The 25,733-nt window shown below is 41.8% G+C and overlaps 1 protein-coding gene across 8 annotated transcripts in view; it reads left to right on the forward strand.

Annotated features, from left to right (window-relative positions):
- Positions 1–12,837, forward strand: part of TENM1 (teneurin transmembrane protein 1) — a 408,277-nt gene extending 395,440 nt beyond the window's left edge. For all 8 annotated transcript variants that reach the window (XM_053373197.1, XM_053373202.1, XM_053373199.1 and 5 more), the window contains 3 exons: positions 588–1,808; positions 7,181–7,323; positions 10,120–12,837. In XM_053373197.1, coding sequence (XP_053229172.1) covers positions 588–1,808; positions 7,181–7,323; positions 10,120–10,878 — 2,123 coding nt within the window. In that variant the 3' untranslated portion in view covers positions 10,879–12,837. The remainder of the gene's footprint in view (positions 1–587; positions 1,809–7,180; positions 7,324–10,119) is intronic.
- The last annotated feature ends 12,896 nt before the right edge of the window (positions 12,838–25,733 follow it).

The raw sequence follows: 25,733 nt of genomic DNA on the forward strand, positions 1-25,733 counted from the left end.
TAGTAGTCATTTCACTGCACAGTTAAAAATGCAATACTATAAGGTTTTTTTAAAAAATAATAATAATATTATGGTTACCTTTAGCCCATCTAGTATAGGAGCATGACATAATGGCTGCCACAACTGAAAGAGAAGAAAAAAATGGTAGCAGCCACTCCATCATGGGGAAAAGGAACCTACAACAGTCACCACCATGTCATGTTTAGTGACAGAGAGAAGCTGCTTTTGCCTCTGTTAATAGATTGGAGGGTGGATATCCAGCCCTGCATTCCAGTGGAATGTGGGTACATTAAGAGGGAGGGGGTTGTTCATTGTAGAAAAGGCCAAGCCAGCATAAATAAGAACTGAGCAGAAAGAGCTGGCCTCTCACCTGTGGTAAATTTTTGACAGGATATTGACTGAGTTAATTTCACAGGTGCCATAGGAGGTACTGGCAGCCACACTGGTGCTTGTGGACATCATATTGATGACCCCAGTGTAGCTAGTCCTTCCGGCAGTCTTGTTTTATTATTACATTATTATTACTATTATCTACTTTTGTGCTGTTTTCCTTCTCCTTAAACATTTGCCCAATGTTTTATATGTAGGTCCACTTATTGGCCGCCAGATATTCAGATTTAGTGAAGAAGGTCTTGTGAATGCCAGATTTGACTACAGCTACAACAACTTTAGAGTAACCAGCATGCAGGCCATGATAAATGAAACCCCTCTCCCTATTGATCTGTATCGCTACGTTGATGTGTCTGGTAAAACTGAACAATTCGGAAAGTTCAGCGTAATCAATTACGACTTAAACCAAGTTATAACTACCACCGCTATGAAGCATACCAAATTTTTTAGTGCCAATGGCCAAGTGATTGAAGTGCAATACGAAATCCTTAAATCCATTGCCTACTGGATGACCGTTCAGTATGACAACATGGGCCGCATGGTGATTTGCGACATCCGAGTTGGAGTCGATGCAAACATAACAAGATACTCCTATGAATATGATGCTGATAGCCAACTTCAAACTGTGTCTGTGAATGACAAAACCCAGTGGCGTTACAGCTATGACCTCAATGGAAATATCAATTTACTTAGCCACGGAAACAGCGCTCGGCTTACTCCTCTGAGGTACGATCTCAGAGATCGTATCACAAGGCTGGGGGACATTCAGTACAAAATGGACGAGGATGGTTTCCTCAAACAAAGAGGAAATGACATCTTTGAGTACACCTCTAATGGCTTTCTGAACAGAGCCTACAACAGGGTTTCTGGGTGGACAATCCAGTATTGCTACGATGGGCTGGGGCGACGGGTAGCCAGCAAATCAAGTTCTGGACAACACCTCCAATTCTTCTACGCGGACCTTTCCAACCCAGTAAGAGTTACTCACTTATACAATCACAGCAGTTCAGAAATAACTTCCTTGTATTACGACCTTCAGGGTCACCTAATAGCCATGGAATTAAGCAGTGGAGAAGAATATTATGTTGCCTGTGACAACACTGGCACACCTTTAGCTATCTTCAGCAGTCGAGGTCAAGTGATAAAAGAAATTCTTTACACCCCTTACGGAGAGATCTATCAGGACACAAATTCAGATTTTGAGCTCATTATAGGTTTCCATGGAGGGCTGTATGATTCACTCACTAAACTGGTGCACTTGGGGCAAAGAGATTATGACGTCATCGCTGGGCGCTGGACAACACCAAACCACCATATCTGGGAAGAACTGAAGAACAACCCCAAGCCATTTAATCTGTATGCATTTGAAAATAATTATCCAGCTGGCAGAATCCAAGATGTGGCTAAATACACAACAGGTAAAGCATTTATTTAATTGGGTTGTGGGGGAGGGTAGTTTCTGGTCCAAATTTTAAAGACAGGAGTGCGTAACCTAAGGCCCAGGAGCTAAAGGGGATCCTCCTAACCTCTCTGTATGGCCTTTGGAACTCTCTGCAGAACACGCAAACCACTGAGCCTGCTTCATGCACATAAGTTCAAGGTGTTACTTTTAGTATATAACAACTTGGAACCACTTTACCTACGAGATCACTTTACCGCACATGTATCCACTCAACCACCTGAATCGGTGGAATTGGCACTGCTGCAAGTGCCACATAATGCTCATTCTGCATTTGTAAGAACTCAGTTGTTTCGCGCAGTGCCACCTGTACTTTGGAACTCCCTGCCTCTTGAGATCAAGCAGGCACCTCCACTTTACTCTTTTCGGTGCCTGCTAAAAACATTCTTGCTAGCCTGTCCAGATGCTTAGAAAGTTGAGGTCATTTTATAATCTGCTTTAGTTTTAGGTTTGTTTGTTTTTCCTTTTGCATGTTTTAAAGTAGGGCTGTAATTTTTTATTATTATTATTATTATTATTATTATTATTATTATTATTTGCTTTTTTGTAAATGGCTTCTTACAATCAAACGGTTTTCTTTAAATTTTATGAAATAAATAATAAATAATGAAAGTCTTTTTGCCTTACTTTACTCTTTTTGGCACCTGCTAAAAACATTCTTGCAAGCCTGTCCAGATGCTTATGTCCTTGAACTCTTACAAAGTCTCTAGTCCGCCTGGATATAGCTAGGAAAGGGGTGTGAGAGAGAGAGTGTGTGAAAACTATCTTAGTGTGGTGTTGTTGTTGTTTAGTCGTGTCCAACTCTTCGTGACCCCATGGACCAGAGCACGCCAGGCACTTCTGTCCTCCACTGCCTCCCGCAGTTTGATCAAAGTCATGCTGGTAGCTTCAAGAACACCATCCAACCATCTCATCCTCTGTCGTCCCCTTCTCCTTGTGCCCTCCATCTTTCCCAACATCAGGGTCTCCCAACATCAGTGTACAAAGATGTAAATGTTACCTCTGTTGCTCTGCCCACTTTTGCCTCTGGCCCTGTCCAGGCCTGACATGTGGTCCCTGGAATGGAACACTTCCCTCAGGCTAGAAAAGGCTCCCCCAATGCTTTTATGACAGTGGATCTTGTGAATATGTTCAGACAATTTCTGCAAACAGTTTCATTGAATCTCTGATTAATTTTGAAACAAAATGAATTAAGAAATCAGTCAATTTATTTTGTATAGCCAGAGGCCTTTAACAATGAACAGCAGGGGGCAAGAGCAAGGCTGTCCTCTGAAATCACACAACACAAACTATAAAAGATTACAGCACAAAAAATTACTGCATAAAAGTTTTAAAACTAGAAAGCATTTTTTTATAAGATATTTATTAAGATTTTTTAAAGTATTACAATAAAAATGAAAAAATAACAAAAATACAAAATAAACATAGTTAAAAACACACAGATTTTCCATTGCTTATTTTCCTTTAGCTTGTTTCCCGGACCTCCTCATACCTCCCTTTTTTGTATTCCACTTCAAATTGTTGGTTCAGCAAATCCTTACCATTAGATTTTTACCTATTTATAACCCTTTTTTCATATTCTCTTAAAGCATTACAGCTGGAAACCACTTAATTTCTATCCAACATCATTCTAACATTCATTAATTTTACAATATTTCTGTAGATAGTCTTTGAATTTCTTCCAATCTTCTTCCACCGACTCTTCTCCCTGGTCTCGGATTCTGCCAGTCATTTCTGCCAATCCCATATAGTCCATCACCTTTGTCTGCCATTCTTCCAAAGTGGGTAGATCTTGTGTCTTCCAATACTTTACAATGTGTATTCTTGCTGCTGTTGTAGCGTACATAAAAAAAGTTCTGTCCTTCTTTGGCACCAATTGGCTGACAATGCCCAGAAGAAAGGCCTCTGGTTTCTTCAGGAAGGTATATTTAAATACCTTTTTCATTTCATTATAGATCATTTCCCAGAAAGCCTTAATCCTTGGGCACGTCCACCAAAGGTGAAAGAATGTACCTTCAGTTTCTTTACATTTCCAACATTTATTATCGGGCAAATGATAGATTTTTGCAAGCTTGACTGGGGTCATGTACCACCTGTATATCATCTTCATGATATTCTCTCTTAAGGCATTGCATGCCGTAAACTTCATACCTGTGGTCCATAACTGTTCCCAGTCAGCAAACATAATGTTATGTCCAACATCTTGTGCCCATTTAATCATAGCAGATTTCACCGTTTCATCCTGAGTATTCCATTTCAACAGCAAGTTATACATCTTTGACAAAATCTTAGTTTTGGGTTCTAACAGTTCTGTTTCTAATTTTGATTTTTCCACCTGGAAGCCTATTTTCTTGTCCAAATTATATGCCTCCATTATCTGATAATAATGAAGCCAGTCTTGCACTTTGTTTTTTAGTTTCTCAAAACTCTGCAGTTTCAGTCTATCTCCCTCTTGTTCCAAAATTTCCCAATATTTCGGCCATTTGGCCTCCATATTGAGCTTTTTCTGGGCTTTTGCTTCCATTGGTGACAGCCACCTTGGGGTTTTATTTTCCAATAAGTCCTTATATCTTATCCAAATGATAAACAATGCTTTCCTGACAATATGGTTTTTAAATACTTTATGCGCTTTGACCTTGTCATACCACAGATATGCATGCCATCCAAATACATTGTTAAAACCTTCTAAGTCCAAAATGTCTGTGTTTTCCAGAAGCAGCCATTCTTTCAACCAGCAAAAGGCTGCTGATTCATAGTAAAGTTTAAAGTCTGGCAGGGCATCAGTTAATATCTTAAATTTTATTCTGGGCTTCTTGCCCTGCCAGACAAATCTAGAAATATCTCTCTGCCACTTCTTGAAACAGTCCATCTTGTCCACAATTTGCAATGTTTGAAACAAAAACAGCATTCTAGGCAATACATTCATTTTGATCACAGCAATACGACCCAACAGTGAAAGCTTCAAGTTTGACCAAATTTCTAAGTCTTTTTTCATTTCCGTCCAACATTTTTCATAATTATCTTTAAATAAGTTCCCATTTTTGGCTGTCATATTAATCCCCAGATATTTCACTTTCTTAACCACAGTCAAGCCTGTCTCATTCTGAAACCTCTCTCTTTCAATCGGTGTTAAATTTTTCTCTAAAACCTTAGTTTTCAACTTGTTCAGTTTAAATCCTGCCACTTGACCAAATTCTTGAATTAGTTCTAAAACCCTTTTAGTGCTAGATTCTGGCTCCTGTAACGTCAATACTAAGTCATCTGCAAATGCTCTCAGTTTGTACTGTTTGGCTTAAAACTAGAAATCATTAACATAGCTGGAATGGAGCTTCTTATACCACCCTTTCCTTCCAGGTTGTTGTTTTTTTATTAAACTTTTAATTGAACTTTTGTTACATGCAAAAACATGTAGACACTGGAAAAGAAGGTAAGGGAGGAGCAGAAAAATGGAAAAAAGCAATGCAGAGTTGCAGAATGAAATACCAACAGCAAACCAGTATACCAAACAAAAGTCATATTTCACTGAATATCCCAGGTATTTAAGGCAGTATGCAGGCATGTTCTTCCCCATGTTATTGCCTACCTGGGGGTAGACTAGGGGTTCCCAAACTGTGGTCCACAATCTTCATTCAGGTGGTTTGTGGTTCAGGATGGGAAATGGGAAATCCAGTGCATTAAATACTCATATTGATCAAATTGCTTCTTTTCTTTCTTAAATCAGGTTTTACTGTATTGCAATTTGAATTTTATGGAATTACAGTTGCTATAGCAGGCAGAAAAATCAATCCAGTTCATACAATTCGTATTTTCCATCCAGAATGGAAACCAATCCCGTTTATACAATTCGTATTTTCGAGCTCCTAGGGGTCATGGGGACTTTAGCCCCCCACAGTAAACATTTGAGGGGGCTGGGCCCCCACAATATTAATGGACATTCCCTTTCAAATGGTGCGTATGCACTGCGTCATGTGATTAATTATGCAGGGTGGGGCTTACCTGGACCCCACAATATTTTTTTTTCAAGTTTCATCCTTGTTTCATCCTTGTTTGCTGCTGTTGTTTTCAATCTGCAAGTGATACGTAATCGATTACATTCCTGGCCCCCATTTGCATTGAAATGAATGGTGTGGAATAACAGAATTATTGTGTAATATATTACATAAAATTCCAGAACAGCAGACAGGGAGATGAATAAAGTAGTTTTGATCAGAGCTGGGCAGTGCGATGGAAACAGAATTGCTTCCGTCAAATGTAGGTTGCCGCCTACATTTTTTATCCTGTACCTGTCACTCCACTTCTCCCATGATACAGCTCTATGTGACCTAACATGAAAGTTACAGGAAAATGTAACACATCTTTCAACAGCCACTTTTCAAGAATTAAATGAAAGCAACTTCAGGAGCAGGTGATTTGACCGTGGAGAATCAGCAGTGGAAGAGTGTGCCTGACCATTCCTTGCCACCAATTTTCCCACTTCAGATTGCTGCTAACAAGCTGCTTCCCTCCCTCTTCCCCGAGCTTCCAGATACATGTTTATCCTTGCAAGCCATGTATGTAGAAAAGGGTTAAGCACCTCTTCTCTGCACTGTTATTTTTCCATTCAAAATTACTCTCTTTTGGGTTGTTTGTTTATAAAAAAATATTTATAGACTGCTATTTCATGAAAATATAGCAAAACAATTTAAAATATAAATGCATAAAACCATACAGAAAAACATATAGAAAAGTTAAAAACAGACATCAATTAACCATTGTGGAAATATACATATGCCTACATAGACGTAGTGGAATAGAAAAGTTTTCAGCAGGCATTTAAAACACATATGACCTTATATTTGTACACGGCCACAAGTTGGAATATAATTCCAGATATCACTCAGCTATGGGAAATGCAACACTTCTGAATATTCCACCCTGTCACCTTGTCTACAGCACCTTTTGATTCATATCTGAGCAGCCAAAGAAGGGAGAGGCTTGAAATATTTTTCTTTAAGACTCGAATCTCTTTTTTCTATAGTTGTAGGGTTTCAAAAAGTGAAAACCCGGACACAAAAGTGGTTGAACTTTTTTGTAGCCAAATTGTTTAGCAAAGTTGCAAAAATCTCAACTTAGCCTTTTTAAAGGAAATTCACCCAAATCTACACTGCCAGCATGGGTTGCCATACATCCGGATTTTCCCAGACGTGTAACGCGCTGTTTACGAGGGCCAAATCCCAGCTGTGTCCAGGAAATTCCAGGTGTATGGCAGCCCTATTTGTTTTTTCTATAATTGTCATACAGTACTTCTTGTCTTCAGCATGTTAATTGTATTCTGTTTGGTTTTATTTGTAGACATTGGAAGTTGGCTTGAGTTGTTTGGGTTTCAGCTTCACAATGTACTCCCGGGATTCCCAAAGCCAGAAGTGGATGCTATGGAGACAACGTATGAACTTGTACAGCTTCAAACAAAGACCCAAGAGTGGGACCCTGGAAAGGTTAGCAAAAAGACACATTCCTGCATTATGTGACTTCTAGGGGGAAAACAGGATACATATTTATTTTCCTCTTTCTTCACCCCACGCTTGGTGTTTATGTTGGAGGGCAGGGGTGCAGGCTCCCCATGGTCCAAGATGCCCCAACCATCGGTGCAAAACGTTTTCCTCCCTTAAGCTCCACAATCTCATAGTGACTTTATTATGTCACTTACTCTAAAACAGAGATATACTAGTTCTGTAACCTATGGGACCACTTTATTCTCCATACAGGGGGAGAGAAGACAAGGACCTCTGCTGATAGCCTTTTCTATTAAGCATCCATCCTGATTTGTTTGCACAAAATAGTATGGATGTTATTTGATTTCCACTGTTTATTGAGCATTCATTCTGATTTGAGCTCTAGGAGGCCCTGGAATGCTCTCATGAGATCTCAGAGTGGGGGGGGGGGGACTTGGGTTGTCTAGTGAAATCTTGCAGCAGCATCTCAAAGCCTGCATGCTGAGTGGACCTGCCCCTTCCCCTCCCATCCCCCAAGTAAGGCAGAGAGCTTAAAAGTTCTTTTCATGATGGGTAACCCAAGTGAACCCAGTGTGAAAAGAACTTTCGAGCTTTCTGCCTTGCTTGGGGCACAAGGCATGGTGCTCAGCACACCAGGGATGATCTTGCTGGAACTCAGCTGCCTCACAAGATCTCGTGAGAACCGTTCAGAGCTGGCGCATTGAGTGGGTCTTGCCTGACAAGCAAGGTGGAGAGCCAGACAAAAACTTTACTCCATAATCAGGCCTTTGGCCTTTAACTCCCTGTGGCCTTTTAGAAGTGGGTGGGGTATTTTTTCATGCATTTCTTCTGTTTTTTCTCTTGTTTTCAATGTTGCTTTGTGAGCAGGGTGGGTGGGTGGGTGCCTGTTTGGTTATTTGGTTGTAAGTCGCTTTGGGTTTCCCTGGGCAAGATAAAGCGGCTAACAAATGCAAATAACAACAACAACAACAACAACGCTATTCTCATGCCAGCAGTGGACCTGGCACAAAGAGCACCTTGCTTGGCATTTGACTTACACAATTTCAACCAGCCCATCTTCAACCACGTATAGTTGAAAATGTGCAAGTCAATTGCACGTAAGATAAGGTATTGCTGCACAGATCTGTAAATGTCCACATGCAAATCGTGATCTTGTAAGACAACCACTAGAGCAGGGGTCAGCAAACTTTTTCAGCAGGGGGCCGGTCCACTGTCCCTCAGACCTTGTGGGGGGCTGGACTATTTTGGGGGGGGGGGATGAACAAATTCCTATGCCCCACATATAACCCAGAGGTGCATTTTAAATAAAAGCAAACATTCTACTCATGTAAAAAAACCATGCAGGTCCCACAAAAAACCCAGAGATGCATTTTATATAAAAGGACACATTCTACTCATGTAAAAACACGCTGATTCCCAGACTGTCCGCGGGCCGGTTTTAGAAGGTGATTGGTCTTGATCCAGCCCCCGGGCCTTAGTTTGCCTTCCCATGCACAAGAGGGTACCTGAGAGGCAAAGAGAAGTAGAATCAGATTTCATTTTATGCTGCATTGCTAGGCACAAGTCCCCACTTTAAAGTGTGATGTTTTTGTTTTGTGATGTCTGAGCACTTTTTTGTTTTGCCCTGTGGCATTTTCCCTGCAAAAACACACTCTTTACTGCTGAATCTGAGCAAACAGTGATCAGCGGAAAACCCGAATTGTGGTTTGTTCTGGTTCAGTGTTGAAGAGTGGGTTTCTCAAGGAAAGCACTGGGGCAAACAGAAACCGCATGAACACAGTGGTTGTGCCTAGAACACACAAAGTTGTGCCTAGAAAGTGCAGGACAAATGGTGTGGATGAGTCCTCAGCTGCCACATAAGAAGAGGTCTGTTCTTACAGTGCAGCTTCAAACCCTGATTTATCCCATCATGCTATTTTCTCATGAAGTGCATACCCTGGGGTATTGCTGGAATTCTGCAACACTTCCTGGAAGTGTGGCAGCATGGGCAGGGAGGATTGTGAAGGACCCACAACTTTAGCCATGTGCACCAGTACAGTGGTACCTTGGGTTACATACGCTTCAGGTTACAGACTCCGCTAACCCAGAAATTTTACCTCGGGTTAATAACTTCGCTTCAGGATGAGAACAGAAATCACGCAGCAGCGGCGCAGCGGCAGCAGGAGGCCCCATTACCTAAAGTGGTGCTTCAGGTTAAGAACAGTTTCAGGTTAAGAACAGACCTCCAGAACAAATTAAGTTCCTAACCCGAGGTACCACTGTAAAGGTAAAGGGACCCCTTACTATTAAGTCCAGTCGCGAATGACTCTGGGGTTGTGGCGCTCATCTCGCTTTATTGGCTGAGGGAGCCAGCGTACAGCTTCCAGGTCATGTGGCCAGCATGACTAAGCCGCTTCTGGCGAACCAGAGCAACACACGGAGACACCGTTTATCTTTCCGCCGGAGCGGTACCTATTTATCTACTTGCACTTTGATGTGCTTTTGAACTGCCAGGTTGGCAGGAGCAGGGACCAAGCAACAGGAGCTCACCCAGTCGCAGGGATTCAAACAGCTAACCTTCTGATTGGCAAGCCCTAGGCTCTGTGGTTTAGACCACAGCGCCACCCGCATCCCATCATGTGCACCAGTACCTTGCAAATTAACCTTTAATCATTAGATAACTATGGTTTAAAGTGAAGTGTGAACCAGGTTACGTTGTTGCAATAGAAACGTATTGCATGTTTCTCTAACAACTCCAAAAACCGTACCTTCATATGCTATGCATCTTCTCTTTTCCAGACTATACTTGGCATTCAGTGTGAACTACAGAAGCAGCTCAGAAACTTCATTTCCTTGGACCAGCTTCCCATGACCCCCAAATACAGCAATGGAAGATGTGTGGAGAAAGCAAAGCTGCCCAGATTTGCTGCAGTTCCCTCAGTTTTTGGGAAAGGTATCAAATTTGCCATCAAGGATGGCGTGGTAACAGCTGATGTGATTGGGGTGGCGAATGAAGACAGCCGCCGCATCGCTGCCATCCTCAACAATGCTCACTATCTTGAGGACCTGCACTTTACAATAGATGGGCGAGACACTCACTACTTCATCAAGCTTGGGTCTCTGGAAGAAGACCTTGCAGTGATAGGCAACACTGGGGGACGTCGGATTTTGGAGAACGGTGTCAACGTCACAGTATCACAAATGACTTCCATCATCAATGGCAGGACTAGACGGTTTGCTGATATCCAGCTCCAGCACGGCTCTCTGTGCTTTAATGTTCGGTACGGGACTACTGTGGAAGAAGAGAAGAACCATGTCTTGGAGGTAGCCAGGCAGAGAGCTGTGGCTCAAGCTTGGACTAAGGAACAAAGGCGACTCCAAGATGGTGAAGAAGGTATTCGGGCTTGGACAGAGGGGGAGAAACAGCAGCTTTTAAGCACAGGGAAAGTACAGGGCTATGATGGATATTTTGTTTTGTCTGTGGAGCAGTATCTAGAACTTTCTGACAGTGCCAACAATATTCACTTTATGAGACAGAGTGAAATAGGCAGGAGGTAACAAACAAACAAAAGACATCGATCTCTGCCTTTGCATCACCAAAGACTGCCTGTTTTTAAAAAAACATTAAAGTAAAGGTTTATTGTATTGGCTTTTCTAGATCAGAACTCTGTGTATATATAAATATAGAGGGGGGAAAACATATCCAACTGCCTTTAAATGTGACAGAAGATGGTATTTTAATATCGTTTGTTTAAAACTCTTTGGGAGATGGCAATGATTGTTAGTTCTAGGGTGGCTGCCTTCAACATTTGGAAGCGGCGTTCTTGGTGTTGAATTTCATTTGGAAATGGTTCACATGGGCAAAATATTGAGTGTGTTCTCTCTTTCCCTCTTCAGGACACAGTTTTGTTAATTTTAATAACTTGCATACAATATGTTTGTGGTCTGGCCAACACCCTTTGTTCCTTGGTCTGACAACTCATCCACCAAGCAGTCTGCACAAGCTATGCTTTTAAGGGGCCTTCAGGCATAACTCCAGGGTATAAGAAACACCCCCAAATACTTTGAGCCAAGTAGAAAACTGGCCCTCTATACTTCACACCTCATAGGTAGGGTGTTGTCACGCCATGACCTTCTTAATAAATTGCAGATAAACCATTGTTAGTCATTGCCTTATAGGACAAATTGTTTCACTCTGTGGGCAGTTAAAAAGTGGCAAGCCAGATTTCAGGAATCTCAGCAGTGATAACAGTCGTGTTCACAGACCTGAGGGAAGATGCCCTTTTGCTTGCCAACTCAGAGGATACTAAATGGTGAAGCACGGATAGAGATGCCACTTCATCTAACATTCCTATTGCAAATTTGCCAGCTTTGAAGTAGGGGCCAAAAGAAGAATGTGTGTGGCCACCCTGAGCTCACTCTCTCACACACAGAGCACACACACACACACACACACGTGCAGACTCTCTCTCTCCTCCCCCCACCCCCAGCAATTCGTCTTGAATATAAAGCATTTTATCTTTTCTCAAGATAAATTGCCAGGTGGGGATGGTGATCTTCATGGAGATTGCAGCTGGAGAGGAGGAGATTTTGTTCTCCTGCAACATCCTAGTAGCTATATTTTTCATGAAAATCCTGGTCCTCCATGCATCAATTGGACGTGAAAAGTCTACCACTGACACCAGTTCTCAAGCACTGTGGGAGAGGTGCTTTTAGCAAGGGAGATACCATTCATAGCATCCATTCTCACTTGCAGTTCCCTGGGCCACAATTAGGCTAGAAAAAATGCTTCCTATTCGCTCTGATAGGAGGCTTTTTCCAGCTAAAAATTGTGCTGAGGATGGGGAGGATGAGGAAAGGATCCTTCCAGCTGAATGAAGAAGTCCGTTGAGTGACATCCAGGTTACTGGTGGCTGGTTTATCACCCTGGACCTTATGTTTTTGTGTCTTTCACAAGTTTAGATTTAGGCCATGCACATTTGGTCTACAATCCTAATCACACATACCTGGTGGGAGCAAGCGCCACTAAATTCAGCGGTGTTTACTTCTGAGTAGACATGCTTAGGATTGCAGGCTTGGCCATTAGCGATTCCCATCAGCATCAATGGTAGAAGGTAGTGATTTTCAATTTAAGTGAGAAGTTTCATCAAAGTGAATACAAACACCCTGGCACTCTTCTGAAATAAAAGAATGAAGGACAGTCTTAGTGTAGACTTCAGGGCCTCTTCATATGACAAATGGAAATGCTGAAAGATGGGAAAGCCTGACTGTGGAGAGTCTGGCACATCATGATGAAGTGACCATGCACTTGCTCCCTCAGATGTACAGTCCAACTCAACCAGTTTTTTGAGTTCACCAATATTTGCCCATTTTTCTTTCAACTTCTCATTCATTTTATTTCTATAATTCTTTATGATGGCATTTAGAATCCACTTTCACTGCCACCCAAAGCAGTTTAGAAAACATAAGGTAACCACAAAGAAGTAAAATACACAGTTAATATCAAAAGCAAAAAAATCAGCAATAAACCGCAGGAATGTCAACTTGGTCATACAGATGGGCCCAGATGAGTGGATGTAATTTTTTTAGCAAGGAAAAGCAGGTGCTTAATAATTTGTCCTCACTAAGCAAGTACTAATCACAATGCCTGTTCATGAGAGTTAATATCCTAATATTCATTGCTCCTATATTCCCAAGCTGGTTTATATTGGGTATATATGACAACTAGCTGTTAGGGATGGGCTTGATTATGAACATCAGATATAAATCCACCAAATAACATTGACATTTGAGTTCTCCCTACTTGTTGCTCGTCAGTGGTCCAGATTCTGGATGTTCTTCATCTTTGACCACTGGGAGGGGGGAGGGAGGGAGGGAAAGGGGGAGGGAGGGTGCCTCAGAGGAAAATTCACTCTCCTTTAGGTCCTTTTATGGTATAAAATACTGTACACCATTGGATCCAGTTAATGAGATCAGACAAAATAATTAGTATTGTACCTTGTTCTTGTATTGCTAGCTCTGACCTGGGGGTCATTCCCCATGAAATTGTGGCGAATTTTAGTACCTCCACACACCAGGCTAAAATGGACAAGCACTTTTTAATTCACAGAAATAATTTCTGGGCTTTATGTAAGAAGTGCACTCATGGTGATATATTTTAGCACTGATCTAAGATGTCAACACTAGCAATGTTTTGAGCAGTTCTATCATTTGAGGCTCGTGAATTGATGTACCTTTTAAAACAAAATGCTTTAAAATACCCAGAAGGGAAGAAAATGTTTTGAAACTCTTCTTAAATAGTTATTAGCTTGAAATTGTGCATTTCTAGTATGTAATACGTATGACGTTAGTGTGTGCCTTGAGTTCCATATAGATATATTTGTATTATATGCAGGAAATGCACTTTATATTACCAACCATGGATGGGTTTTAATGCTGCCTTGAATGTTGTCATTTTTGTTATTATGCCAAAAGCTCATAAAATGAAATGGAATACTTTTCTTTTCCCTCTTTGGCGTTTACCAATGAATGAACAGAATTTCCTAGGTGTGTTTATAGGTATTGTTTGATATAAAATGTGGATTAGAAAAAAAATAATTAAATAATCATGCCACCAGAGGGTGGTGGTATATAGAAATGTTTTTATCATGTTTGCTTCTGAAATTCAGGAAAAAAAACCTGTTATTTTTCCACTTTGAGGTCAAGGACGCAGCCCTCCAAGCTCAGCTTCTGTGCAAATCCTGTACATAGGAATGAATGGTGATTGTGCAGAACATCTGAATAGATTTAACTTTAAAGCAACATGTTTTGGGTGCTTCCAGACTGTAGCTTTTTTGAAATCTTAAGAAGGATGTAGTTGTATAGAATGCAGACCAGCAGTGGTGAACCTCAGGCTCAAGTGGCCAAATGCAGACCTCCAAGCATCTCTCTTATAGCCCTTGAACCCTTATAACCCCAGGTTATCATCCTCACCAGCCTTACTTCACACCCTCCTTGAGTGTTTTTGCCTGGCTGGGATGTAGCCTTGAAAACTGGTAATATCTCTTGCTCACCTGGATAGAGAGGAGTGTGCAGAAACTACTGCCCTACAAAGATACAAATTTGTATTAATTTCCCTGTCCATTTATTTTTTTTGCCTCTGGCCTAACCCACCATTGACATATGGTCCCTGAAAGGTTGCTCAGAATTAAGTGAGGTCCTTACACTGAAAAATGTCCCCATCCCTGGCCTAGATAATGCCAAACTTGGGTCTACTGTTGATTTTGGACTACAATTCTCATCATCTCTGACCACTGGTCCTATTAGCTAGGGATGATGGGAGTTGTACTCCAAAAACAGATGGAGACCCAAGTTTGGGAAACCCTGATCCAAAGAATCATTCTGGCGTAAGGCTCATCCACACTTACGTTTAGTCTGCACTTTCTAGGCTTTCCAGCTCTGTGTCTCAGCGGTTTTTTGTTTTGCTTTTTGTCCCACTGCTTCCCCCCAGAAAACCCACACTTTACTGCTGGATCGGAGCAAATGACAATCTGTGGAAAATCCCATTGCCGTTTGCTGTGATTCAGCAGTAAAACATGGGTTTTCTATGGGAAAGTGATGGGACAAAAAAGACAACCTGCTCAGATACAGACCTGGGAAGCCTGTGCCTGTGCCTAAAAATGTGGCGCAAAAGGAAATGTGGATGAGTTACTGACATTTTGCCATTCTGCAAGTGGTGAGCAGCCTTTGTAAAGAAAGTGCAATTGCCAGAAAGCACATACAAGCCATTTCTGGGAGAAATGGGTTGAGGATATACATAGAATAAAATGTACAGAATGTGTTGCTTCTCCTGACTTACATTCTACTTTAAACCACATTCTCCTTACAAACACATTCTGTTATTATGCCATCCCACATAACCTTGCTAAAAGCAGACCTACTGGCCCTTTTAGGCATGCTTCAGTGAAGGCAAGTTGGATATCAGAGTAGGATATTCAGTCACTTGGCCAATTTTATCTCCCTACTCCCACCCCTCATATTATTATTATTTTTAAAAGTAGGGGGGGGATTCACAAATGACTTTCTAATGAGCAATTAAATAAATAGTCCACAATGGGATGTGCTAGGAGATTTTGTGTTCTTGCAGTGGTGGCAAAGCCTCTGACTACTATTGGCTGAACTATTGTGATGCCTTGGAATATTAGCAAACATTCAGTCTGCTGAAGGGAGTTCTCAGGTATGAAATATTCACATCCCTCCAGTTTTGTCTGTCCTCACATCATCTTAAGGACTGGAAGAGCATAGTGGGCAGAACAAAAGAGAATGAGATGAGAACTAGTTGAAGAAACACCACCTCAGAAATTGGAATCTTGAAGAGAAGAATGGCTGCAGAGAAGGGGAGGGAATACACTGAAATAGGGACTGGGGTGTGAAACAGAGGACAGGGAAAACAAAGAGGGCAGAAGAAACTGGAAAGGGGTGACAATTGTGGAAAAACTACAAAGGGCCTCAGGGCAACAGAATGTATAGGAAGTAGGGCAGAGAGTTGGAAATGCTGTAGGGAGGCTGCCTGACATCATAACAAAAGGAAGTGAAATAAAAGTAGGGGGAGGCAACTCACACTGAAAAGCAGAGGCAGCTTCCAGGCAGTCACTGTTTTGCAGGTGGCATCAACCAGCAAATTCAGGTTGCACAATTAAAGTAGATTTAGCACTCAGGCCCAAGAAACCTGCTCCCTACAAAATCATCATCATCATCATCATCATCATCTTTATCTTTCTGAGGGGGAGCAGTTGAAATGTGTGTGATGACATTTGCTTGATGCAACATCGTATAACCTCACAAGCTCTCAGTAAACATCAGACATTGTATAACCTCCTTGCAAACTTTGTGCAAACAAGGATGAACACCCAATAAATAGATCATCTTGAACTGACCCCAGTATGTGGCTGCAGAGGCAGGTACTTGGAGAGCAAGAGCTTAACAATGCACTCCTGTAGTTGTAACTGAGACTTAATTGTTTTAAGGGAAAGCTGTAGCTCAGTGGTAGAGCTGCATGCTTTGCATGCAGAAGCTCCCATTCCAATCTGAAAACCTGGAGAGGGCAGCTAGGGCATCACTGAAATGGAACACTAGCTCTCAGGTAGTAGTCGGCAAGAGATTGAAACAGAGGTCATGTCCACACTTCCACTTGTCCTGTGCTTTCTAGACATGGGCCTGGGAGAGTTTTCTGCAGACTGATATTTGCTCCAATTCAGCACTAAAGAGCATTTTTCCCCCTGGGGAAAGCAGAGGGGCAAATGGGAGACATCTCTGATCCATGCCTAGAAAGCATGGAACAAGTGGATGTATGGATGAGCCCTGAATGAGGAGTGGGCCCCTGAGACCCCCAGTTGTGTAAAGTGTGGCAAATCAGCAATGGAATGAAGTCTAAAGTTTAATTAGAGAAGATGACGGCAGCCATGTGCACTTATGAATGGTCATATATAAAGTATAATGGGCTTACTATAGAACAGGGAAATGTGAGCGCAGAGTGCTAGATCCTTTCCACTCCCTTACCTCACCTTAATCTACTTTTTTAATTTGCAAAGTATTAATTAACCACATATAATTTAAAAACATAACACCATATATGACTATTAAGATGATGAGATGAGAAAGCTCACTCCCAAATGCAGAGTGAATCTGAAATCACACCAACCCTAGGGGTGGGATGTAAACCTCATACTGGGTTGAAAGAGCAGAAGGTTGATATGGGCTTGAAGCCAGTAAGGGCAGAGAAACAAGAGTGCTCAGCAGTGATTCATGGTCCTTCAGGGTAGCTAAAGGACATGAGAGCGCAGGCAGAGGGGGAAGTGGGTGGAATTAGAGCCTTGAGGAAATAATGGTCAGTGGAGGAGACATGAGATTGGAAGCAGCAAAGATTAGTTGGGAGGAGTTCAACTAGCAACCAAATTCATACGTTGTCGTTGTCCCTTTTTCTGATAAGATGCCTGTGCTTTTAAAAGTTTGCATAGAAATATAAAACTGCCATGATAAAGGAGTTGGGGTGGGTGGAGAAAGAGAGAGAACATCTTCTATTATATTGCAGCCTGTTGGCTCCCAGATCTGGTTGATGCCTTCAGCAGAATGAGGATGGCATGAGGCGGTAGAGTCTGGAGGTTGTAAACTAGATCAGTGTTCTTCAATCTCGGGTCCACACAACTTTTAGGACTACAGTTCTCAGCATCCTTGACCATTGGCCAAGCTGGCCAATGATCTGGATTGAAAACAACTGGCATGCCATTCTTAGTACGTAGATGAGGAGTAGAGAGAGCCTGCAGCCCTCCAGATGTTGCCTGCCAGCCAAAGCCAGCAGCATGCCCAATGATAAGGAATGATGAAGCCTAGCAAAAGCTGAAGGGCCACAGGTTAGTTACTTCTGTGCTGCTGCAGGGTGAGTGTCCTCTAGGTGTGTGTTCAGTGTTCCACAGGCTTGCAGGAGGCAAGACAAGAAAACTCAAGGCTGAGCCCTAGTAGATTGAGCTGAGCATGAATCAGCTTCCTCTCTGCACACCTATGTCAGCAGCAGCCCTGCCCTTTGGGACACACAGGGGTCACCTCAACATCACAAGAGACTAGCAATGTAAGGAAAAACCCTGGTGATCTAGCTGAAACCCTTGACTTGCCTCCTCTTCATGCTATTGTATTTCATCTGGAACACGGTCCTCCGGATATTTCTAAACCATTCCACCAAGGCAATGTCACTACCAGCAGAACTAAATTCTGTCTTTTAATGACAGTGAAAACTAGAACAGTAAATCTGTCACCATTCAACTATTCAGCAAATTAGAACACTTTGGTCAGTCTGCAAAGTTATATGCAAACACAAAACATTGGTAATACAATCTAAAGAACATACGTCCTTGTGTTCATCTCCTGTTGATGGTTCCAACCTTACTAGAAAGTGCAGTGTGTTTCCCATCATATCATGTTAAGATATGACTGAAACCTAGGGCTTTGGTGAGCAAGACTATTTTTTGTTTAAAGAAGAAGAATATGATCATGCTGGCAGTAATCTGCTGCCCTTCAAACGAAAGAGGGCAACATTTGAAAAGGGTAGGTTTTTTTGAAAAAATGTATCCCACTTTTTCCATCAATTATGCTCAAGGTATAATGTTGGCTGCTGTATGAAGGAAGATTGTAATGGAGAAATAGCAAAATCACCAGAAGCAGAGAGAAACAAAAGAGCTGGAGCCAATTTTTAGCACACAATGACAAAATGTGTTAGATTTTACGTGTTCTGTGGTCCGCAGTCCTACTCATTGCCCTTCCAAATGCTGGCTTATAGAGACCTTAACAGAAACTGGGTGTCCTCAAGTTCAATTTTGTTGTGGGATTTTCTTGGCCTTTGCCATTTTACATTATCTGTCCAAGAGAATGTGTTTGCCAGTTACAATCTTTTCTTAGATTTAGTGGTGAACTTTAGCCTCTTAATAAACATTAGTATATCTGTAGGTCTTTGACAATATTTCACATGTATGATGATGAACCATGACAGAACATTGAAACTTTCATAAACAAGGTGTCTATAAACAAAAAGAGAAGCCTAGCATACAGTGTTTTGTCAATTACTAGTCTTTTTCCTTTGTTTTTGCTTTCTCATGAATTGTAATGATGTTTACAATGTATGCCAAGATTTTCCATTCCTATCTAACAACAACACTTCTAAACTTACTGAAATTGTAGTATAACGGCTTGAACTTTGTTGCTAGGGAACAATAGATTTCCTTTTTTTGTATTCCTGCTCTGAACACTGGCTGGATAACTGTACAGGTTTTATGTTCAATGGCTGCAGTGAAATGGTTTGTTGCATTTTGCTCTGGTTTTCAGACCAGAAGCATGTATTTTCTACAAGACCATTACAACAACCCTGCTGTAAATAGTAAAAGTTACTATATAATGTGTTGACATTTGAAAGACAAAGTACTTTGAATATTTCATTTTTAAGACATAAAATTGCAAACAATTAACCAGAATGACTTTTCTTGTTCTTGACTGGCCAAATGATTTACATCACAGTCCTGTGTCTATCTGCTTATAGGTTAACAGAAGTTGTCTTTGTTGACCTTCATAGAGGTTCCTCTCTATTTCTCCTTATGCTGCAAACCTCAAAGGGCATCCCAGAGGCAAGTAGAAAATACTGGATACTACTCTGGGGTGGGGTGTGTGTGTGTGTGTGTGTGTGTGTGTGAAAGAGAGAGAGAGAGAGAGAGAGAGAGAGAGAGAGAGAGAGAGAGAGAACCAGCCCAATACATTTTGTCACCTGAAGTGAACCACAAAATGGCACCTCTGCCATGGAAGAAGGGGTGAGTGAAGATCTACATCAGGAACAAGGGGGGAATAAAGATCAACACTGGGAACAAAAGGGGGAATCAAACCAACCTCACCCAATACATGACTTGGGAATCAAAGGCTGTTGCTGGGGGTGCAGGAATGGGCTCGCTCTGAATCACCTGGGCATGTGCAGGAGTCCCCAGAGAGAAACCCTTGCCATTTCCTCCCTAGAGGTAGGAGAAGACCAACAGCACCTCCTATTTGTCACTGTAGAGGCAGCATGGGGTGGGGCTGCTGACCTCTGCAGCTGTCACTACCACTGTCAGGATGCTGTCAGCAGCTTCCGGCTGGTTGCCCAGGAAACTATAAAGATGGGAAAGTTTCTTACCATCCCTTTTTATTTCAATCTTTACAGAGGGAGGCTGTAGAACCCAGCCTCCTGGATAATGATGTTGTCCCGAGTGAATCTCTACCCCTCATCTCTCCCACTTCCTCATTCGTCACTTCTGTGGGTGCAGCTACATGCCCTCTGTCTTTGAGCTCTTTGCTCTCCTACTTTTAAGACTTACCGGGTTCTGGGAGATGGAGGATCTGGAAGGCTTTCTAATGACAATGTGTCAGCTGGGTTTTGTTCTGGCCCTCCCATGATTTCCTGGATTTCCCCCTCATCTGCCTCTGAGCTGCTACCTCCCTCAAACCCCTGTTGTAAAGCTATACTGTCTTCCTCTTCCTCCTCCCTGGAAGGGTCAGGATGGGGAGGCAATCTCCACCATTCCTCCTCTGCCCAGTCCCTGACAACAACCATGGTGGTGGCAACAGTGGGCAATTGATTTCTTGGAGGCCAGATCTGGTGGTCACTTTGCCTTGCCTCATAGGTGGGCCAGCCCTGGTAAGGTAGATCAAGCCTAAGGATGGGGGAGGAATTTGATTCAGTGTGCATTTAAAGCTGAATCTAGCAAATTCACACATTCTGAAACAATATGCTAACCAAAACATGTGTACTATTCAAAATCTACACTTATCCAAAATTTGCTATGCCAGCCAACCATACAATGCTTACAAAAATGCCTATATTAGAGGAAAGTTTTCATAGAAATAAACATATTAGTGCACATAGCCTGCAAGAATGGATTATATATGGGGAATTGGTTTGCAAAAATGTGTTAATTAGGAGATATGCACACAAAAGTGCTGAAGTGTTTTCATGAGGATTTAAACAAAATAAAATGCAGAAACTGCCACAGAAATATGGAGGACTGAATTCAGTATTGACAAATCCTTGCAACCCAATCTGCAAATGAGCGGGGGTGGAGACACACATTGTGCAGAGGGTTTTACAGGACACTGTTTTTTCTCTGTCCTCTTGGGACTTTGCTATTGCTTCACTTGCCCTTCTGCAGTTGTGAGCTGTTGCAAGTGCTGCACTGCTGCTACTGCTGCTTCAGCTCTGCAAATGTCTACAGTATGCGTCAGGGGTCTCTTAGCCGGGTTTAAGGCAGATAGAGAGACCTGCAGCTTCCCATACTACCCCTGTAATTTTATCCCTATGCTGACATCTCTCTCTTTGATGTTCAGCCAGCTATGTCTTGGGTTGGATCCTGCTTACAATTTCCTGCTTCTCCTCACACACTTTCTCTGAACCTTGGGTCAAGAGGTCATTTTGGATTTATCTTCTGGCAACCAAGGGCGAGCATGGCTTCTTTGTTTCCCCACCTAGATAGCTAGAACTACAGAAGTTATTTCCTATCAAGAATGTACTTCCTTTAATAAACATAAGTTTTTTTACCTGAAAATGAAAATCAGTGTCTCTTAGCAACCTAACCTTCTCCCAGTCTGAATTTACTCCACAAACACACAAGAGCTGTTACGTGAAAGTCACACAAGTCTCCAAACGTACACGTTTGTGCAAGCTTCTTTAAATCCTGGAGGTGCACCCATTGTCTCTCGTGACACACAGATACCAACAGGGATCAATGTGTTTCCTTTCCATCTGAGCTCTGGTGAATAATTTGTCTCTCATAAGTCACATTATCTTCTGGAGTGCAGCAAGCCTCAAATTTGCTGGCAACAGTTGATACCTTTTGCTTATTAGCCTCAACAGTGAAGTGAATGGATATGAAAACCTCCCTAGTCTTTTCTCTAGGCATGTGCAGAAATCAGGCATTTTGGAGCATGTCATCCTTTGTATGTGAACCTCAAGCAACGCTGTATACTTTTAACCCATGCTTCCACTTTCTCCAGTTGTTGACAGTGTTGCCCTGAAGCACCAGATTCCCCAGAGACTATATTTGTGCCATAACCACTATGCAGGGATGTCAGTGGCACTGCGTAATATTCTTAAATGGGTCCCATGTCCATCTACCACTCACACAGTCCTATGTATGTGTCTTAACCATGCCTCACAAAAGCTGCCAGGAGAATGGTTGCTCTCTTAAATAGGTTATAAACAGGGCAACCTCTCATACTAGCTTACAGAAAACTGAACAGGCAGAAGGCTGCAACACACAAAACATAAATCTCAAACATGCATGCTGGCATTCTGTCATGATATCCAGTAATATTTCCTTCTCCCATTTTCCTTTCACACTCATCTTGAAACCTACCCCTACTCTCCCTGACTTCCTTGCCTGCCCCTCAAATTACCACACTCTTGTTTTAGTGGTCTGCTTGCTGCAACCCCAACATTACAACTGCACTGGGATGCTTCACACGTGATAAGCAGACTGGGCCACTTTACACCTTTTTGAAATAAATTGGTACCAATAACTCAGTTAATCTCAATGAAATAGAGGCAATTTCCTGGCTAGTCACAAAAAAAGTATTCCCAGCTCCTTTGACCTCTCACCTAACTTCTATACTTGAAAGAAACCACCCTTCTGGTGCCTGTGAGCACATTTGGGAATCTGAAGAAACTGCTGCAAAATGGATGATCTGACTGCGCTAGTCACAAAACACGGCCATAGGTGGTACACCCACCCACCCAATAAATTCATGTTTAATTTCTGTTGGTGGTGGTGGTGTTTTGCAATTTTGACCTGTTGCAGGACCTTAGCCAGACCTTAGCATAGCATACGCTGAGTTCCAGAAAGCAATCAGTTGCAGGCAGGATGGACAAAGCAGGAACAAAACGCTGCTACTAGTAACTTGGTTACTTGGATGTGTTTATTATTTACAGCAGACTCTACAAGTTACTATATGACTCTACAAGTTACTATATACAAGAACAGAAACACAGATCTTAACTAGCTCTCTCTTAACAAACTCCAAACGACTCTCAGAACACCACACTAACCAACACACACTCCAGTCAGTAAGGGTCAAAAGTCATTATGCCTGTGTGAGACTTCAACCAATGGTAAAGCTGTATCCAGGGTCCCATATCTCCAGGCAGATAATGCCTCTCTGCTCAGTCATCTTTGGCTTTTGGCCAACTCTTAATTGACTCTGTGTGAAGCTGCACGGAATAGCACGTAGTCAAAAAACCCAACAGTTGTTTTTCCCATCAAGAGGTAAGTGGACTAACCAAAGCATTAAAGGCCTAGCAGAAAGTTACTAGGCCTAACCACACATCAGAGGAGCCACATAACACGTTTAGGACAAGGCAGTTATACATGGACAAGAACTGCCAACCTGGAAAATGCCCTGGCGTTACTCAGGAGGGATGCACTAGTGTCAGTGCCTTTACATTAATCTTGTAGCATACATCTCGCAGGGTTACAATGCCATTATCTCTCTAGATGCCACACCTCTCCCACACAGGGTCAATGTCAACAAGTAAATAATAATAATAAGTTATACAATATATTAAACAATACAAATCATTTTGACAGCATTAAACTACACAGGAGAGAGAATAATATGTAACACAGAAATAAAACAGTAGCATACACATCCAACTTGCCAACCTAGCAGTTCGAAAGCACGTCAAAGTGCAAGTAGATAAATAGGTACAGCTCCGGCGGGAAGGGAAACGGCATTTCCGTGCGCTGCTCTGGTTCACCAGAAGCGGCTTAGTCATGCTGGCCACATGACCTGGAAGCTGTACACCGGCTCCCTCGGCCAATAAAGCGAGATGAACGCCGCAACCCCAGAGTCGGTCACGACTGGACCTAATGGTCAGGGGTCCCTTTACCTTTATACACATCCAAAAGTGGTGGGGGAGAGAACCCACCATCTCCTCTGCCCCCCCAAAAAAACCCCTTTCTGCAGAGGTTCGCTCCCCTTATGTTTTTTTAATAATATATTGGACAATAATCAAATTCCTGAGACATGGCAATTGTTAAAAAAATACGCCAGGGAAAAGTGCTGAGTCTGTTTATTCTTATAAGCCTTCTATATCAGAACACTACATTATTGCCAGCATACTAATAGTCTAAGCAATATAGCTCCACAATATGTTAATTTGGACAAAACAGGATTCATTAAGTACAGGCACATTGCTGACCCAGTTTGTAAAACCCTTAGCCTGGTACACTGTGCTAAGAAATATGCAATTCCATTATTGCTCCTCTCATTGGATGCATCCAAAGATCTGATAAACTTGCAAGTAAATTCTTGGTGGAAATTATACAATATCAAAATATTGAAGGTGAGATTTTGAAGGAGGGGTTTTAAAACAATTATATGCAAATAGCAAAACTAGGGCTAGGGTCAATAATAAACAATATGGTTTTTCCAACGTGGAGACGGGCACAAAATGATGTAGCCCTACCACCTTTTCTACGTGTGTTTTCTATTGAACCATTGGCTAACATATTTGGAAAATAAAGTTCTCTAAGAATTTAAACAACCTTTAAAATTTTAACTTTAATTTGCCATTATGAAAAGTTAAGGCTGAGTTTGAAAAAATTAAATTTGTCCTGTTTGGGAAGAATAGCTGTTATTAAATTTCATGCTACCCCCCCCCCTTTTTTTTTAATTTCAATAATTACCTGTAGACATTCTCAAAGACAAATTAAGCAGAATTTATGTAGCCTATTTATGCACCAAGGGAAAAATCTAGACTAAACACTAAGCATTTGGGTTTTTGTTTTTATTTAAGGAAATGAAGGTGGCTTGTGTATTCCAAACGTTGTATTATATTATGAAGCATTCTAAACTAGGCAGATTATTTCTATAATCAACTACAGTATAACTACACTAAATGGAAAGACAGGAAACAGGGACAGTTTCCTGTCATTCCATTTAGTGTAGTTATACTGTACAGTAGTTGATTATAGAGTTTGAGCGTATTCCTTTGTAACCACTAGAGTGCAGCACTTGCCTAAGATAAACAATCCTTTTTTAAAAGAACTTACTGACTATTTGGTTAAACAGAGCAAAGCTTGGGGCTATAGATAATTCTCCCTTAACGCCAATAATTTATCATACACTTCTTTACCCCTCAGACAAGCATAATTAGCTTCTATATATATTGTATTAAAGATCTGCATGGAAGATTGCAACTAAATACTGGTCAGCTACAAGAAGTTCAGCATTAATTGTATACTAATCACCAAAGCCTTCACTACAAGGCCACTGCTAAACATGCAGACTGATTGGCCATTTGTTAGGAAGCTGGAGGTGGGAGTGATATGAGTTCGGGGAAAGATTAGTAACCAATTAGTTCCTTTGAAGCCCTGCTGGGAACTTCAAAGAGAGGAGCTGAGTTGCAATTATCTGCATCCAGGTGGGAAGGAACCAAAAGGGGCAACAAGGGGGAGTGGGCAAGATAGGACCTTGGGAAACCTTTTAGGAGAGATGCTGTGATAGCTGGACAGATGTGCCTTGCTTTGTGCTGGACCTAAAGCTGTGGCTAATGGAGGAGCAATGCACTGTGAGCCCCTCTATCCTATGCTCAGGATGCATATATGTTTAAATACAACATTATATGTTACAGACGCAACAGTGTCTGTTCACCTTCCATCCAAGAGAACAGAATACCGAGTAAGCACACAAACCCTGGAGTCTCTCACCACCTGGAGGTTGGGGTGACATGTCACAATACAAAAGTCATGTCAAAGGTTTTACATCAGACTCTTATGCAAAAAGCATGCACAGATAATTTGTCAGAGCTGAAATAATCATGGGGAAGTTCTTAGGTTATAATAATTAGGAAGATGTATGGAAACAAATTGGCA

Source organism: Podarcis raffonei, chromosome Z, assembly GCF_027172205.1.
Source record: "Podarcis raffonei isolate rPodRaf1 chromosome Z, rPodRaf1.pri, whole genome shotgun sequence".
Classification (NCBI taxonomy): Eukaryota; Metazoa; Chordata; class Lepidosauria; order Squamata; family Lacertidae; genus Podarcis; species Podarcis raffonei.